We start from the raw sequence: 18434 nt of genomic DNA, 5'->3' as shown, positions 1-18434 counted from the left end.
GAGGGGGGAAGCCACTATCCTGCTGCTTTTGGCTGTTTTTCTCCAGCATGACTGAAGAAATGTGGGCTGTTCCACAGTAGCAATCCAGTATCCAATTTACAGCTTCAGGTATGTCAAGAGATAGAGTAGAAGTGGTAACCAGACTCTGCACTCCAATGCCCAGGCACAGCTCAGTGGCAGTTACCTAATCCTGCCTGCTTGTTCCCTGGGCAGCAGCTATAGAGCTATGTACGCTCTTGAACCCTGTAGTCCCAAAGGCAGTCTCCTGATTCACTATCTTCCTGACTGTGGCAGACGGAATGGCTTCCCTGGCTGGCCAGTCCTGCAAGAATCCAGGAGTCATTTCAGAAAGCTGAGCTAGAGATCCTTCCTCCATTGCTTCCACTGATTTTTTTAAGAACCTAGTTCCCTGTATTAAATTTCTTCTTTGGAACTATCTAGAGTGTTTACTGTTTCATGACTGACAAGTAAACCAAACTGGCTAGAGCAGAACTCACCTAGAAATGGCAACAAGTTATACTTAGAACTTTTCATAATTTAGCAATCGTAACTCAAGCAACACAAAAGCAAAAAACTAGGCAAGATGCTTTTAACCCTATTTCATAAATGAGATAATGAAGTTGCAAGAAATGAAGTCTAATAGTATAAGAATAAAGAATGGTACACAGGCTTCAACTTTAAGTCTTCAAATGATTAAGTCCAATGGTCTTTCCTCTACACTAGCAGTATCCAAGTGTAATCCATGGATCCTTGGGATCCCCAATGACCCTATGAAGGAAGGCGTTCCTTAAATAAAAAATACTCTCATAATAATAATAAGATGTTATTTGCCTTTCCTACTGGGGTCACATTTGCAGTGATTATGCAAAACAACAATGCATAAAACCACAGCATCTTAGCACAAATCAAGGCAGTAGCATCAAGTTAATTATATTACAACTATGCACACCCATTATTCAAAATAAAAAAAGCCAGTCTCTTAAATTCTTGATAAAATGAGGAAACTAATTTTATTAAATCTCAAACATTGTTTTACATGTTCTTTTAATTCTATGTGACAAAACAGAAAGTATGCATAGTACTTCTGCTGTATATCCAAAGTATGCCGTTGGTAAAGAAAAACACTAGAACACTGCTTGAGTTGCAAGCTGAACTGATTTTTTTTTCATGGAGCACTATTTTTACTTGAAAGAACAACTGACAAACTACAAACTATGATTATTCAGACATCAGTATTTGGCAGACATTTTCTGAAAAATAAAGTGAGCCTGTCACTTGAAGAACAAATGAAGAGTATTTGTTGCCAATGATTACCATGGAATTTTCAAGCAAAAACGGAAACTTCAGAAAACTTGTTTCTACCACTATGAGCTTGACATCTTCCCAATACTTAAAAGGCTTTTCTGGTGAAATCGAGTGATATTAACAATTTCTATTTGTTTTATAATGTAGACTTTCTTCCAACATTTGGAAGGAAACCTTTTCCAAATTACCAATGCGCTGTGTTATTAAATCATGCATGGATAAACAATTCATTCAAAGAGCAAGATAAGACACTAGGAGAACCTTTTGTTCTAATATTTGGTCTCTGACACAGTTCCTGACATAAAGTTCCTATATCACTTGGCATTTCCTAGCTTGACAGGAACATATTTTGCTCTAAGGAGCTGACTCTGGGGGGTTCCTAAATAGCTTCAGGATGGGCCACTGGTCATCAGAAAGACTAAGCCATGATGAGAAGCTTGGAACTTTGAGCCCTACCTCCCATCCTCCAGGGAGACATAAGGACTGGAGGTTAAGTTAATAATCGATCAGGCCTACCTGATGAAACCTCCATAAAAATCCCTAAAATACAAGGTTTGGGGAGCTTCCAGGTTGGTGAACATATCCACATGTTAGGAGGGTGGTGCACCCCAACTCCACATAACAGAAACTCCTGGCTTGGGACCCTTCCAGACCTTGTTCTATATACCTCTCCATCTGGCTGTACATACTTTATCATAGCCTTTATTATATAATAAACCAGTAAAAGTAAGTGTTTCCCTGAGTTATGAGCCATTATAGCAAATGATCAAACTTGAGGGGGTCTTGAGAACCCCAATTTGTTGTAGCCAAGTCAGACAGAATGTGGGTAACCTGGGGCCCCACTACTTGTGACTGGTGTCTAAGGTAGGGGCAATCTTATGGGACTGAGCATTTAGCCTGTGGGGTCTGATGCTAACTCCAGGTAGAGGGTATCAGAATTGTAGAACACCCAGCTGGTGTTGGAGAATTGGTCGCGTGAGGGGGAAAAAAACTCACATATCTGGTGTCAGAAGTATTATAAGTATGAGCAGAGGAAGAAACAAGCAATTATAGTCTTTAGTGCTAGAAAGGTTAGCTGACCACAGACTATCAGTTCTTAACTGAAAAGCTGGGACTTGTTCCTTTAAGTGATGGAGAAGGTTTATTTATTATTTGTAGTTTCACTATAATTACAATAATTTTCTCCATGATGTTCCCATTACCTCATAAAGCTTCTTTCTGTAGGTCATTTTAGAACAATACAGAAATCTTGAATTACTATAATCTACTCACATACCAAATACATACGATTTTAAGAACAGATATTAAGAAAATAAAACTTTAATAGAATGGTTAATCCTAAATTTATTTTTCTGGAGTTTACTAGAATGATTTCTGTAAAATATGTAATAAACTATCAATTTCACAATGAAAAATAGCCCTCTATGATTTTCTTATGTGTTTATTCAAAAAGGAACAGAGAATAAGCTTAGCAGTAAACAATTTCTAATTGGCAAAAGTCAACTATAAAAACTTAGCCTTTGTAAAAATTCCATCCAAATACCAAAGTACTATGAATATTTTTCTGTCAATGCCAAGGGAGGACCTTGGTAAAACACCAAACTTTGTTTGAACCAATCCTCCCTCCAGTATTAGTATTAGCATTAGTGTGAACAGAATTCAAGGGCACAAGTGTGTTAGTGTCAGCTGAATAACACTGTAGAAAATCACGTTACAAAAGCCTATGAACAGTAATCTACAACATTTCAAGATTGACCAAAATAAAACATTTTTTCCTGTAAAGTCAGAAATATATATACCAAAACATAACATCCACCCCAATAAATCTTCCACTCTCCAAAAACTTACACACCAACTACCAAACATTTCTCTGCTAACTCCAAAACAGAAAGTCATCAACTTAACAATAAATTAGACTTCAAATGTATGAATTGTTTATCACTCATTTTTTCTCATGAAAATGGTATATAAAATGACATGAGGCTTCCAAGTTAGTTCACAAGAGCCAATTTAGCCCATAATCAATTGAATATATGCAAAGATTTTTATTTTAGAAAAAAATAGTTCTTTCATTATTTTCCTTACCTACATAAGGCTAAACCTAGGGGAAACACTTTTTTATTTTTAATAAGCCAAGCTTATATTTACCACCAGCAAAGATTTCTAGGCAGGGGAGTGATATGAGTAGAAATAACTGTTTTGGGAGTTTGAGGAGTTAAAAGTGCTGAACAAGAGTTTGAGAAGAGTTGTAATAAGAGTAGGTACCAGAGCAGAAAAAATCTTCTGGCCCACCAAAAGGACAGGGATACCCTTAAGAGAAAAAAGCAAATATGAAGAAAGCGATGGTCAGCCGACTGGAAATGAGAAAAATACCATTCTCACTCTCACTCTGCTTCAACCACGGTTGTTGTCCTCACCATTCACCTCCTGAGCCAAAAACATACTCCTACCTCAAGACCCCAGCCTGGGACACACCTCCGTAAGACATCCTTGAGGTTCACCCCTTCACTTCCTCAGGTCTCTGTATAAATGAGACATTTCCCAACCAACCTTCCATCTAAAATAGCATACCCCATGTCTGAACTACAACCTCATCCCTGCCGGCCTCTGTCCCTCTACCCTGCTCTATTGTTCTTCATTAACTTATTATTATCTGACAATATTTATTTATTGTTTACTGTCTGTCTTCCCCCTATGTAAACGGAGACACTTTTTGATTTTTTAAGGGCCTAAAAGCCTGACACATATTAGGCAATCAATAAATATTTGTTAAGCAAATAAAGGTTAATATCTAGACTATGGAATAGAAATAAAAATTAATGAGTCATCTCCACAGTGGCACTAGTTAGAATACTTGAGAATATATACCTTATCCAAAATTTTTTCTAGTAAAAGGACAAGTAGCATAATAAAGTATCATGTTAAAAGAATATTTAAAATCAAGAAGACAAAAGCAATGTAAATTTTGTTGCTCATCCCACTCTCCCATTCTCCCCTGCCGTCACTCAGTTCTCTTAAGATGTTCCTACTTTTCCAATCCTCTCATTGCTAAACTCACATTCTCCAAAACAGTGACGTCCAATAGAACTTCTTGTGATGATGGAAATGTACTATTATCCGTACTGTCCAATAAGGTAGCCACTAGTCACATGTGACTACTATTGACCATTTTAAATGTATCTATGGCAATGGAAAAAACTGAGTTTCAGTATTACTTAATTTTGTGTTTAAAGTTAAGTCTCCACATGTAACTACTGGCAACTGTATTGAACAGCTCAGCTCTAAATGGTCTTGCTCTGTTTTTAATAATAGCTGCTAAATTTATAATGGCAGCATTACTAAGTAAGGAAAGTAATAATAAAGGAGCCATTCTTGATTTTTGTCATCTGTTTTACTGTGTTTTCCAACTTGGAAAAAATTAAAAGTTAACATTCTATATTAGTCAACAAAAAGTGCAAAGGCCCATGGCTATCATTCTGTCCTAAAGTTAAAGAAAATTCATAAAGTTATACAAGTAACTCTACAGTGTATGTCTAATATAGAATGTAAGTCTAATTGCATCCAATCAGTTACAAGTAATTTTCATACCATTGTAGCATCTCATTTTTAAGCTTAACATTGACTTTTGGTGAATCATCAGAATAGTTTTATGCATTAGAAATCTCTACAGAAAGAGATTTAACTTCCATTTCACTAATTTTTTTTTTCTATCTGCAGATGCTTGTTTAACAAATTTGGTGAATGGGAAAAATATCAGTATTCAATGAATAAAATCCTAAACTGCTTAACATAAGTGATTTGCCCTCAGCAGGGGTGAGAGCACTAGACTGGGATCTATTTATCATTTGTGCTTTAAATCACTTTTAGGCTAGCCAAGCAATATAACCAAGATTAGAGTTCTAGGACAGAACTTCAACATTTTTCTCACTTTCTATGCAATCCTTACCAAATAATTCAAGTTCTTTTGGAGGATAAAAAAAAAAAAAATACAGTGTGTCTTAAAAAAAATACAGTGATTCTAAATTTGTGAAGAGTCTACCACTTAACACTCACTCCAATGTGTTATACTAGTTTCTCTAAAACTTAAGCCAATATGCGGCATTATTTTCTGTGTTAAAATTACCTACCCAAATCCCTCTTATCTTTTGATCCATACTTTGATTGCTCAATTGTAGCACATCTCGTTCTGGCGGGTATATACCATTTTTTTCCCATTTTAAAAAAGTTAAAAAGAATTTAATGATCATGAAAGAAAGAATATTACTATTTGATTTCAAATTGGGCAAAAGCCTTATATGGTCATGTCTATGACAGAGTTTGCCATGACACAAAGACTTCACACAATCTCTTCTCTGATTATTAAATACACCTATGATATCTCTATATCTTGCATTGTTTCCTAGTTCCCTTTGCATTTTTAACTTCAAAACTCCTAACACAGTAATTTTATTTCTCATTTAAGCGAGAGGTAGGAGGCACTCATTTGACAATTCACAATATCCAATCTAGACAGGAGATGTAAGTAATTTAAAAAGGTGCCTCAAATTTTTGCTAACAGTACTACAAAATGGTTTGGGTCTTTTCCCAGAACTCAACAGAGTGTTATATTACAGTATCGAATGTTACCAAAGCAATACTTCTTAATTCCTTACTATGCAGAGTACAAGCTTTCCTTGAAATGTTTCCTTTTTCTCTCAAAAATGAAAGGTAAAAATACACTGAGAAGGCCAACAATTGAAAATGTAATTACCCCTTCAATATTAAAGTTCACAAATATGTGTTCTCCTAATCAAGTGACATAATTTGCTTTCTCTTCTGATATACTTGGGTATATGAAAATTTCCCAGCAACCCCAAAAGTAGCTTCTATGGGATATTAGTTTGAAAGCTAAATTTTTCTAGTCATCAAAAAAACATGTATTTTTAGATATTCTAAAAGAGACCTTCAGTTATAAGCTATATTCTAGCTTATAACAATAAAGAACCATTATATATTTAGCATTAGAGACTTTTATCTCAAAATATAGATGTTTTGTCAGCACTACAACCAACAGATGACACACTTAAAGTTAGCAAAGCTTTGTTTATGCTTTAGCCTGGTTGTAACAGACTTTATACTTAAAAAAAAAAAAAGAAGAAATTGAAAAAATAAAAACCCTTACCATATTTGCAAGAATTAAGTTCGACTATGGTCAACTTTCAAGTAACAATGCATTTCACATAAAATTGAGAAAATGCTCAAAAAGGGTTTTTATATCTAGAACAATCCCTTGAAAACTTCCTCACACTCTGATCACTCTAATACTCCACACTCCTTCAGCACTTACAGAGTTTTCCCCAAGAGGCCTGCGTTTGAATATATATATTCATTTATAATTATTTCCTATCCTTCCCACGTTTTACCACCCCATCCAAGAATTAAAAATACACAGAGATTTCATTTCTACTCAGCAATTACAGCATAGTAATTTAAAGAATCTGCTGAATGCATGACATCTACTTACTTTCTCAGTTTTAAACCTTGTAACACTTGGTATTATACAAGTGTCATAACACTTGTAGTATTATTATGACACTACTAAATTTAAATGCTGAACAAAGACTATCTCCTAAAGGCAGCTGTACTTCTTAGAACTTTATGAAAGATGGTACAAATCTGTTAAATAGAAAATAACTATTGTCACCTCATCAGCTATATTTTTCTGTTTAATGCTAATACTATTATAATACAATCACCCCACTATATTTCTACAAGTTTTTTTCTCAATAATCTCAAACCAACTTTATGAACGCACTATCCAAATTATTCAATTATTAAATATGAATTAGCATCCTGGTTAGAAGGACAGCTCATTTTATCAATAAAGAAACCACAACAACGAGCAATTTGCTCAATAAGATAATCAGTAAGATGAAACCAGAAACTCCATCTCTCTACCATTTCTTTCAAGCGGAATATGAAAGTACTTAGTGCATATTTTCCGAGAGCTACACACATACACACAAAAAATTTTTTTCAATTATCAACAAATGGGACACATGCTTTCTGAAATCAGGCTGCTTCCTCCCTAAGAGCACCTATTCAAATCTCTCTTTTTGTCCATAACATTTTCACTGTTCCTTGTCAAAGTCTTGAACAGGTGTTAACATGTGACTTAAACAGTATTTTCTAATTTTCACACATCATCTTTAATGACAGTCTTATAATCCTAATTCTCCCCTGCATATCTATATATGCTGTCCCACGTCTCAAAGTCTACCATCTATATTGAGTTCACAGCTATCATTCTAAAATCTTTCCATCCTTTCAACTAGAACGCTGAACCATGTTTACTCAGTTTTGTCTCCTTCATTTTAACCAGCTGTCTTCAATCAAAATCTTTCTTTTTTTCCTTTTCTACCTAATTTCATTTTCCTCCCAAGTCTCAGAACCTTGAAAGATATGTTATTCTCACATACTAATTCCTCCTCTATTTATACCACTTCTCTTTTTTCCAACTTCTTATAACAAGCTTCTCAACCCTGTTCAAGAGAACTTTCATTGGTTTCAAAACAGCTTTTTTACACATATTATCAAAAACAACTCAACAAACACTTTTTGAGAAACAATAACATCCTATTATAATGGTGGGACTACCAATGGTCTCTTTTAAGTTTAGTTTAGTTTGGTAAGCAAGAAAGGCACAGCAAATAATTTCAAAATAGCACAGTACTCGTTAAGACAGAAGTATGCTCTGGGTGTCAGAAAAGCCCTTGGTTCACTCTAGGGGCTAGAGGAAACATTCTGGAGCCAGCAGCTCTTAAGCTAAGTCTTATAACATCAGAAGAAATTAGGCTAGGGATAAAGGCTGGAGGAGATTCCAGACAGAAGGAACAACAAGTGTAAAGACAGAAGAAATTAAATAGCACTGGGTGAATGAGAACTTCCAATCTATTCTGCATTATCACAGTGTAAAGTGAGAGGAGGAAAACAGTAGAAAATGAAGGTAGAGATGTAGATAGGGGCCAAACCACACTTTGTCTTGAACTTGGACACAGCAACTGAGTCTGTCTTACATACATAAAACTTCTCCCATCACTTATTACATGTGTGAGATAGGAGTATCCTAGCTTTGGCTGACATAAGACCATTTTTGGAGCAAAAACACTAAGATTACCTTGAAATTTTGAAATTAAAATATTTTATCAATGAACATTAAACAGCATTTAATGTCAATCAATAGCTATAAACATCTATGTGAATGGGATCTTCCTGGTTGTTTCCTAACTTTGAGAAAGTCTATAAAACAAAATCAAAAATTCTCTTTAAGTACAAGTTAGTAATCAAACTTCTCAAATCCAGAATGCACAGAAATACCTACATTTTATATAATGCAGTTATTACATAATGAGATAGAGATAAATGAACATATTTTTCAAAACTCAACTATATAAGCATAAATTATTCACATTATAAAGAAAAATTAGAGTCCCGTGTAAAATTTTCCATATGTATGTATGTGTATATGTGTATTTATTTATTTTGTTATGTTGTAGTAAGCCTTTTTCCAAGATCTTTATTCTGGAGAGAGGTTGGAGTTAAGGGAAGGAAAATTCTGTTAAACAGTAAATCTATCAGTAATTAGAAACAATACTTTATCTTCAAAAATAATACTAAGATCTCTACCAACACTTAACATCAATAAAACAAATGACTGTGCCCCATTTAAAATTCCAGAAACTTTTGTTTCTTTAATGAGTAAGACCTTTAGATGTTCCATATTTCAAAACAATGAATACAATATGAAATGTTTTATAAAAGGATATACAACTTAAATATAATCTTTTACTCCTAAACTGAAAACAAAGATAGCAGCTAAAAAAAACATATGAGCCTTTCCACTACACCAAAAAGAATCAAAGCTGAAGTTGTTCCTTTTTTGTTCTTCACCTCTGTTTAAACAAAACACAGCTCCAAGAAAAATTTTTCATTACATTCTAATTAAAATATTAAGAAAGAAGTATACTTACTCGTATCTGCTTGGCTTCCCACACTGATGTATCTATCATTGCCAGGTAGTGCTGTTTGGTAGTAAGTTGTCTCCTCCTGCTGAGGGGTCTTGGCATTCTTCGCAGTAAGGAAAGCCACTGCTAGTTCCAAGTTTCCGTTACTATCCTTCAAATATCAAGAACGGAACATCAAATATTTTGGAATAACTCTATACATTCTCATATGATTATGTAATCTTCTCCATAACAACTAATACTAATAGTAAAAATCATTTTCAGATTTAAAATTATTCTATGTGATTCTTAATTTTACAGTATAAATTCACTGTAAACAAAGTAGACTATATAAATAGTAATTCCTTTTTCTATTAATTAAAACTACTAATGTAATGTAAAAATTAATTCTATAACTAATTATCCAATCATAACTTACACTCCTAAACAAATGAACAAACTAAAAAATGTTTTCTGGAACTGACCACACAAAAGGGTGAAAAATAAATATTTAAAATAGTACTTCAGCAAACAAGGACAATAAAAGATATTCCCTTTAGTATGTATGCTGAATGCCTACCTAGAGGCAAACTAACAAGCAAATATCAAAGACTCATAAGAAGAAAACAGCAAAATGGTCTGAAGCTTGATAGAGAGACACACAGAACTCCTAGAAATACTCAATACTATCAAGATGAAAATCCTACCCAAATTAAATATATAAATTGTATGTAGTTCTCATCAAAAGTATACCTGGACACTTTGTTATAAAGCAGAAACTAACACATCATTGTAAAGCAATTATACTCCAATAAAGATGTTAAAAAAAAAAAAAGAATACCTGGACAAAATTATTCTAAAGTTAATTTAGAAGAAAACAGATGCTAAAAAACTAAAAATTTTTGAAATAGCAAAATGAGAAGAGACTTGCCCACTTATCTCTATATGCTCTCCACAGTTAATGATAAATATAACACTAGCTCTATGACAGCTAAGTGAAACCACATTATGAAATCCAGATATTAGTAATGAAGTTATCTTTGTAACAGAAGGCCATAACCCATAATACTACGTAGGGCTTTAGAAGTTTAGCATACACACGAAGCATAATAGGAAGCCAGTGGAGGGTTTTGGACAGAAATGACATGGTATGACTTACAATTTAAAAGGATTACTCTGGCTGTATGCTGGGAATAGACTATAGGAGAGAATGGGTACAAGCAGAGAGTCCAACATTATTTGCTATCATATTAAATGTGGGGAAGGATAAAAGGAGAAAGAACAGGATGATTCCAAGATTTGAGGCCTGAGCAACTGGAAGAATGAAGTCTCCAACCCATCCTAACTCCAATTCTAGCAGCCTTTGAGGAGAGAAAAAATTAGGAGTGCAGTCTGAAAAGCACCACTGTTTTAAACTTAGTTATCTGTCACAACCATTATAAGATACTTAAATGAATCATACAAAATATGGGTTTAGCATAGTCTATAGTTAGATAAGTAAACTAGTCGTAAAATAACTGTAATAACAATGGCTAACATTTATTGAACACTGACTATGTGCCAAGAAATGTGCTAAGGGCTTTCTATATACTCTCTCATACAATAATAATAAACTGAATGCAGCAGGGATCTACACTCACTTTGGAGGTAAATAAATTCTCAAAATAAAAAACAGTAAAAGTGCTAAAATCGATAAATGACATTGTGGCTCCCAAAAGTAGACTCCTTGTCAGTATATTGCTGAGAGAGTCAACTCATTATTAAACATCTTACAAATTTATATTGAGCAACAATTAAGGTTTAAGTACACTGTTTTCCTCCCCAGATACTGATAACTGAAACAAAAGTTTAAAAAAAAAAAACAAAAACCATGGTCACACAACCTACCTCAAAGGAAATGTGGACAATAATTTAATTCTTTACATTTACTTAATTTAGCATATACTACGTGTTTCCCAAGTTAAAATAAATAAATAAATAAGTGAATTCCCCAAATTTGCCCTGACAAAGTAATGGGTGTAGCCCCACACTCAGTGATAACAGAACGGGAAAGGCAATTTCTGAAAAAAGACATGGAATGATTTAATCATATTTAGCAGAATAAAGAAAGGACTGGCAATCATCTAAATGTCATAATCATAAAAATTGAGGCACAACACTTTTGCTTCCTCTCCAAATACTTACAGTGGCTTCATAACCATCCATTAAAATGCTCCTAACCGTACTGTTTCATTGTTTTCCTGATTGGGGAAAACAGTTGAAGCAAAGCTTCCAGTAAGGGCTTCCCTGGTGGCACAGTGGTTGAGAGTCCGCCTGCCGATGCAGGGGACACAGGTTCGTGCCCCGGTCCGGGAAGATCCCACATGCCGCAGAGCGGCTGGGCCTGTGAGCCATGGCCGTTGAGCCTGCGTGTCCGCCGCAACAGGAAAGGCCACAACAGTGAGAGGCCTGCGTACCGCAGAAGAAAAAGCTTCCAGTGAAAGGAGAAATTATGTGTGGCACTGGGATCAGGCTGCTTGGTTTCTATTCCAAGCTCCTCCACATACTATGTGATCTTCAGCAAGTCACTTTAACTTCTCTGTTTCCTTATCTTTTAAAAAGGGGATAAAAATAATGCCTACGTCATAGTTATTAGGAGGATGAGTTAGCCACATAAAGTACTTAGAATAGCACTGTAAGTGCTTAATAAGTGCTAGTTATTATCACTACAGTTATGATTACAATCATCCAAAAGATAAATTATTTCTAGAAACAAATGAAGAACTTTTGGCACAAAATCAAAAATGATATAATTAATGTTGTCTCTCAGAGCAACTTGCAAAGGACTGAAGCTATGTGTATGCCTATAGTAGCAAAAATGTTGTACTGCTGTTAGCCTTTGGCAGCAATCTATAAATAAACTTAAAATGCAGTTCTAGTTCTTGAACATCTTTCATTCACTCGCTCTCTTTCAATGTGCATATCCATGTGATTTGACTCATCTGGGTGCCACTGTGTGGAAATGAGCATAACTTTGTAAAATATAACAAAACTCAGGCCCTTCATTTGGTGCATAATAGAACAGTTTGATGTTGAATGTTCTTAAGGTGCAATTAATTGAATGTTAGCCAATTTATATTTCTCCTTCTTGGAAGAAAAAAATGTTAACTTCTGATACTCTATTAATTTTCTCCCACCTCCTCTTCCTCCTCCGCCTCTACCCCACCCTACCCCACACCCCCAATTAAACTCTAAAATCATGTCTCTTGAGTAAAACCAGCCATTAGCACTTGGATTCACTTCCCACCTTTTTGCATGAAAAGTGTTTCACATGGAGAGGTCTTCTTTCACTCCAAGGTATCTTGGAACATTAGGCTGCTAAAAGCTAACATGCTTGAAGTTGCACTATGTTATGTTAAGTAAGGTTCTTAACTTTATAAAAGTTCTTTCCTATATCTCTACTACCACCCATGGTATAATTTAAAAACTCAAGTTTCAAATATGGTAGGCAGTGGAGATGAGGGTGTACTAGAAACTGTATGTCGCGAAACAGAGGCCATACCTTCAAGGCTTGCTGTAGTATCTGGGCATCATTAATCCCAGTAATTTCTCTCAGCTGGTTCAAAAACGTCTGCTGGTGCTAGAGGAAGGGAAAAACCAAAAGTGTTATCTATGAAATCTGAAAATATACAAGGACAAGAAAATAAATGACCTTTGGGAAAAAAACAGAAAACACAAAATAAACTAGAGTGAAAAACAAAAAAACAATAGAACTTGACAAAGACTGAATAAATTTCATTCTTTTAGGAAGAATGAACCATACTGTGGTAGCCCTCATTCCATTCTCCTGTTTCTAAAAGCCCATTCTTCACTGCCTAATTTATGCCTCCCAGCAAGAAAAGAAGTGATCTGCCTGATGGCTAAACTTAACTAAGGAAAACAGGTATTCATTGGGCTACTTTAACTAGGGGATGAGACAACAGAATGAAATCCAGGCAGCCCTACTAATCGCTCCCTCTACCTTAAGTCAACCGGCATTGAGGCACCTAGGACGTTTGGAAAAAACATGCCTTTGGTAGGCCAAGCACTAGGTGGATATATTACACCACGGGGATTCTACCCTATTCAAGGAAAAAAAGGATCATCTCATTTTCCAATCTGTCATAAAAGATCCGAAGTAAAACTGATCACTTGCCCCCATTTGCTTTAAATCTGTTTATACTCTATTGATCTATATAATCGACTATACTCTACTGGAGAGAAAAAGAGGTAGGATAAGATTCTACTACCAAAACCGTTCCCTAAACTTCCCTAATTAAGAACCATGCTCCTCCCTACATCTCTGCATTTCTTTTTCTTTTTTTTTTTTTTTTGCAGTATGCGGGCCGCTCACTGTTGTGGACTCTCCCGTTGCGGAGCACGGGCTCCGGACGCGCAGGCTCAGCGGCCATGGCTCACGGACCTAGCCGCTCCGCGGTATGTGGGGTCTCCGGACCGGGGCACGAACCCGTGTCCCCTGCATCGGCAGGCGGACTCTCAACCACTGCGCCAGCAGGGAAGCCCCATCTCTGCATTTCTTAAAACAAGTTCCCCAAAACTGTAAGATGGCACCATGAAATAAGGAAAGCTCAATGGATATGACATGGAAAACAAGTCACCACTAGAATAAAATGATCTGCTGAAATCTTCTGTCTTCGCACTAAACATTCGTAGGTGACACTCACTAAATGTCACTCAGTGTTTCCTCCTCTAGCATCCTGTCCAAGTTCTAGGTAGGATAAAGGGCAAAGGACAAAGGGTGTCTGCTAAATGACTCTGTGTTCTTTAATAGGCCTTATCTAGTGACTTCCACTTAAGGCCTCACTGAGCAGAACAAAGTCACGTCATGTGGCCACTCATACTTGCAAAGGAGGTTGGGAAATGTATTTTTCAGCTAGGCAAAAAGCTTTTCTGCAAATCTGTTGCTAAGGAAAAAGAAAAGAATGTACTGAACAGGCATTGGCAGTATCTGCCATGCCATCAATGAATTTTAATTTCCATAAACATCTTATTAAAAGCTGAGATAACTGAGACTAAAAATAAATTACATAATAAAGTATATAAACAAAGGTCATATAAAATGCCAAAAAGAATCAAAATAGTTGAATAAAAGAACTGAACTGCCAAATTCACAGTGCTGAAACATGAGAAAAATAAAATTCTCTTTAGACCTGTCAACTTTTCTACTTTCATTTTAAAAATTACTATTAGCTAGCAACGGAACCACGACTAACTTACACAATACGCAACATTACAAATTAAAGATATATACAAATTTTATAGAAATTCTCCTTATCTAATTGCAATGTCTTATTTTAGTGAACATAAAATATTTCAAAGATTTTACAAGCTTGTTTGTAATCACCCCTACCAGCACTCCAAACTCCATTCTTTACACAGAATATAATTTTCCTCAACTGCAATTATTCAATCGTGTATCAGGAAAAGACTGTTGAATACCCCAAAGAAATCAGTCATGTGTACAAATGATGCTCGCTATTATTTATAATGCTGGAAAAATGGAAACAATGCAAATGTCCTTCCACTAAGGAAGAGGTTCTAAACTGTAATGTGCAAAAGAATGCCTTGATAAATTTGTCAATAAAGAAGATTCCCAGGCGCCACACCCAGAAATTGTGATTCCAGGGCCATCTGGATCTGCTAGGGGATCTGTTAGGGGATCTGCAATTTTAGGAAGCATCTCAAATGATTTTGATATAAATGAACCTAGAAGCACAGTTTGATTTAAGCAAACAACTGTATATTTTTAAATAGCAAATATATAATCTATATAGCAGTTAATCTTTACAAAATCATATTAAGCTAAAGTGGTAAAATACAAAATTTTGTGTGTATATGTTAATAAGTACAAGGTAAGATGTAAAAAAGAATGTAAAACCCAGAAAAGTTTACAGAGCCTGCATTGCATTAGACTCCCAATTCTTCTCCCATCTCTGTACCCACACCCTTTGCCACTTCTCACCTCCTCTCACTAGAAACACGATATATTTCCTTGTTGTACTGATGATAGGCTTGGCCATGTGACAAGCTTTCATCAATGGCATATTAGCAAACAGTATGCAAGCAGACATGAAATGTGCTTGCATGGTTGGGCTTCCCCTATTGAACTTCTGCAACTTCCTCAAGAAGAACATAAGCTGGGTAGCCCACTTGTTGCCCCAGAAGAATGGGGCATGTGAGAAGAGCCACCCCAACCAACCAATCTGAACACGATGACAATATTTTGGTATGCCACTAACTTTTGCTGTGGTCTGTTACACTGATAGTTGACTGCTAGAGAGCATTATAAGAATACTGAGTATTTTATGAAGAGAAGCAATGTCTAAAACTTTTTTTAATTAATTAATCTATCTATCTATCTATCTATCTCTCTATCTATCTATCTTTGGCTGTGTTGGGTCCTCTTTGCTGCGTGCAGGCTTTCTCTAGTTGCAGCGAGCGGGGGCTACTCTTCATTGTGTTGTGTGGGCTCCTCATTGTGGTGGCTTCTCTTGTTGTGGAGCATGGGCTGTAGGCACATGGGCTTCAGTAGTCGTAGCACAAGGGCTCAGCAGTTGAGGCTCATGGGCTCTAGAGCTCAGGCTCAGTAGTTGTGGTGCACGGGCTTAGTTGCTCTGTGGCATGTGGGATCTTCCTGGACCAGGGCTCAAACCCGTGTCCCCTGCATTGGCAGGCAGATTCTTAACCACTGCGCCGCCAGGGAAGTCCTAAGACTTTGTTTTCACTTAGTATTTTGTTCATCTTTCACAATAATGTCAGCTAAATATCCTAATAAAATAATTCAGGTGCATGGTTCTTCATCTCATGAGTTTTGACTGAAAAATGAAACAATAAAGAGAAAAGGATGAGGGTGGGGAAGAAGGCAGAGTGGGAAGGAGAAAAAGTAAATGTATTTTCTTAACTAAGTTAGCAAGAAACAGGACTGAGATCGAAAGAGGCGAGCTATGAGAAAAATTCTAAGTTTATGGTAGAGAAGCCACCTCATTTGTCAAGTTTTCCCCTTTGTTATTGGCATCTTCCAGCTGTGCTTTTCCTATCTTTGAAAATGTGCACCTTCATTTCCTACAATTATATGTTTTTGTTGCTATTATTTCTGTTGTGATTAAGACCCTGGTCTTCTTTCAAGGTCTGCACCTTCTTATTCACCAAACTTCTGGTCTGATATACCCTGATCCTCAACTAAAAACGTCCTGCATATGGTTCTCTCCTCCTTGACTAGCGATTTTGGATCCAAGGTGGATCTAACCCACTATCATTTCTAGAATTCCTTTTCTGAGCTCTGAGGTCTTCCTTGTGTGGATTTCTTATCTACTAAAGTATAAGGAGGTGGGTGCAACATGTTCACACTGCTGGACCAAGAAGACCAAGACACAATGTTCAAAGAGATTCAATGGCTTGCAAACACTACAAAAATCAATAAGCAAACAAACCAAGACTACCTACAGGCCTTCAGATTCCTTCCTCGATGTAATCTTTACTGAGTGATGACATCCTTAAGTACCTACTACGTGCAAAATCCAGTACTATGCACTTCAGGGAGAAGAAGGCATCAGTAATTTCAATATAAAGTAAGGATCAGAGTGTTTCACAGAAATTCCGTCTCCCCACCCCACCCCCTGCCGTTCATCCTATGTAATGCTGGGTCTGTTTTAAATCTGTTTAAGTAAGACTACAGCATATTTAACATTGGTGTAACTTCTTGAGAATGCAAAAAATGATCACTGGCTTAAGCCAAAACAGAAGACAAGCATTTATTATGCTCCTGCTGTATGCCAGACTGTTTTAAGTGCTTCCGGTGTATAATATCATTTAATACACGTGCACGTGCACACACATAAACCCTCTAGAAAGTTACTCTCATTTTATAACTAATAGAATATTTAAGAGACTAATGAGTACAGAGACAGAAATGACTGACTAATTTTTCAACTTCCACAGCCCATGTCTCTTCCACATTTTCTCTATGGTATCTGATTTTGCAGATTAAAGATTCAGTGAAAATTGAAAACTCAGCCCAAAAATCCATTACTATGCTGACATAAAATACTTAGATAATGGTACAAGAAAACTGGAGTAATGATGACCACAAGGCAGGAAAGCTTTCTGTGTTAGGGGGTGAGTGACTCTTAAGTCAGTCCTTGGTTCCTTTGACTGAATTTCTAAATATAAACAAAACTTGGTTTAGTGCAAAAGAAAGAAAGACAAAGGTTTTCATCTTCAGGGGAAAATACAGTAACTCTTAGAATAACCTCTAAAAAAACCTCAAAATCTCTAAGAAAAGAAGAAAAAAACCCAATTTGATAGAAAATCCCAAAGTATTCATAAGCTTCAGAATCACATGCCCTAAACTTCAGAATCAGCATTGCTAGGCACCAAATGGTAAACATTTCAAAGTTGCCTATCAATGAAAGGATTAACTATACTACTGCCTTTAAGGTACATAACCATACATATATCTATTTTTACAAATACCTTCTGCATATACCTAATTAACACTGAACTGCCTTACTTCATGTTATCTCTTACCATAACAAAAAGTTCCCAAACTTCATTGATGGATAATTTCAAGTACATAATATATCCTTCAAGTACATCTTTGTAAGACCCAAACCTGCCTCTAACCAGATATATAAGAAGAAAAAAAAAACTTCATTTCATTAGTCTTTTTTATTTTTATTCGTAATTTTAAGGAGGACAACATGATGACCTTTCATTTCCCTTCATATGTAATAATCTATGACCTCTCTGAGGAATTTTCCTACAGTACAACCCTTCTCATGACTTAAAGGGCCCTTTGCATGCCCCAGCTATCTCTAGCTTCACCCTGCACTACTTTCCCCTTCTTCCTCTTCCCTCTTTCATTAGGGTCTACAAAATACTATTCAACTTCCTAATTCAAAGGTCTAACCTTTCTGTTAAGGTTAGAGGTTCCCCTGACACTTACCACAGATTGTAATAACATACTATGTTAATCACCAGACTCTAAATCGAAGAGAGCACAAGACTTTCTATTTCGCTCATCACTGTGTTCCCGATAACTAACTAGTACAGTGTCTGGCAAACAGTAGGAACTCAATAAATATTGACTGAATAAATGAATATAGCAGA

The 18434-nt window shown here is 35.9% G+C and overlaps 1 protein-coding gene across 2 annotated transcripts in view; it reads right to left on the bottom strand.

Annotated features, from left to right (window-relative positions):
• Positions 1–18434, bottom strand: part of USP25 (ubiquitin specific peptidase 25) — a 138968-nt gene that overhangs the window by 106441 nt on the left and 14093 nt on the right. For both annotated transcript variants that reach the window (XM_067739229.1, XM_067739230.1), the window contains exons 2-3: positions 12829–12906; positions 9315–9459 (exon numbers count right to left, since the gene is read on the bottom strand). In XM_067739229.1, the coding sequence (XP_067595330.1) occupies positions 9315–9459; positions 12829–12906 (223 nt within the window). The remainder of the gene's footprint in view (positions 1–9314; positions 9460–12828; positions 12907–18434) is intronic.

The sequence above is a fragment of the Pseudorca crassidens genome, chromosome 5 (genome assembly GCF_039906515.1).
Source record: "Pseudorca crassidens isolate mPseCra1 chromosome 5, mPseCra1.hap1, whole genome shotgun sequence".
In the NCBI taxonomy this organism is placed as follows: domain Eukaryota; kingdom Metazoa; phylum Chordata; class Mammalia; order Artiodactyla; family Delphinidae; genus Pseudorca; species Pseudorca crassidens.
The sequence above is the reverse complement of the archived record's forward strand: the minus strand, read 5'-3'. Positions and strand labels throughout refer to the sequence as shown.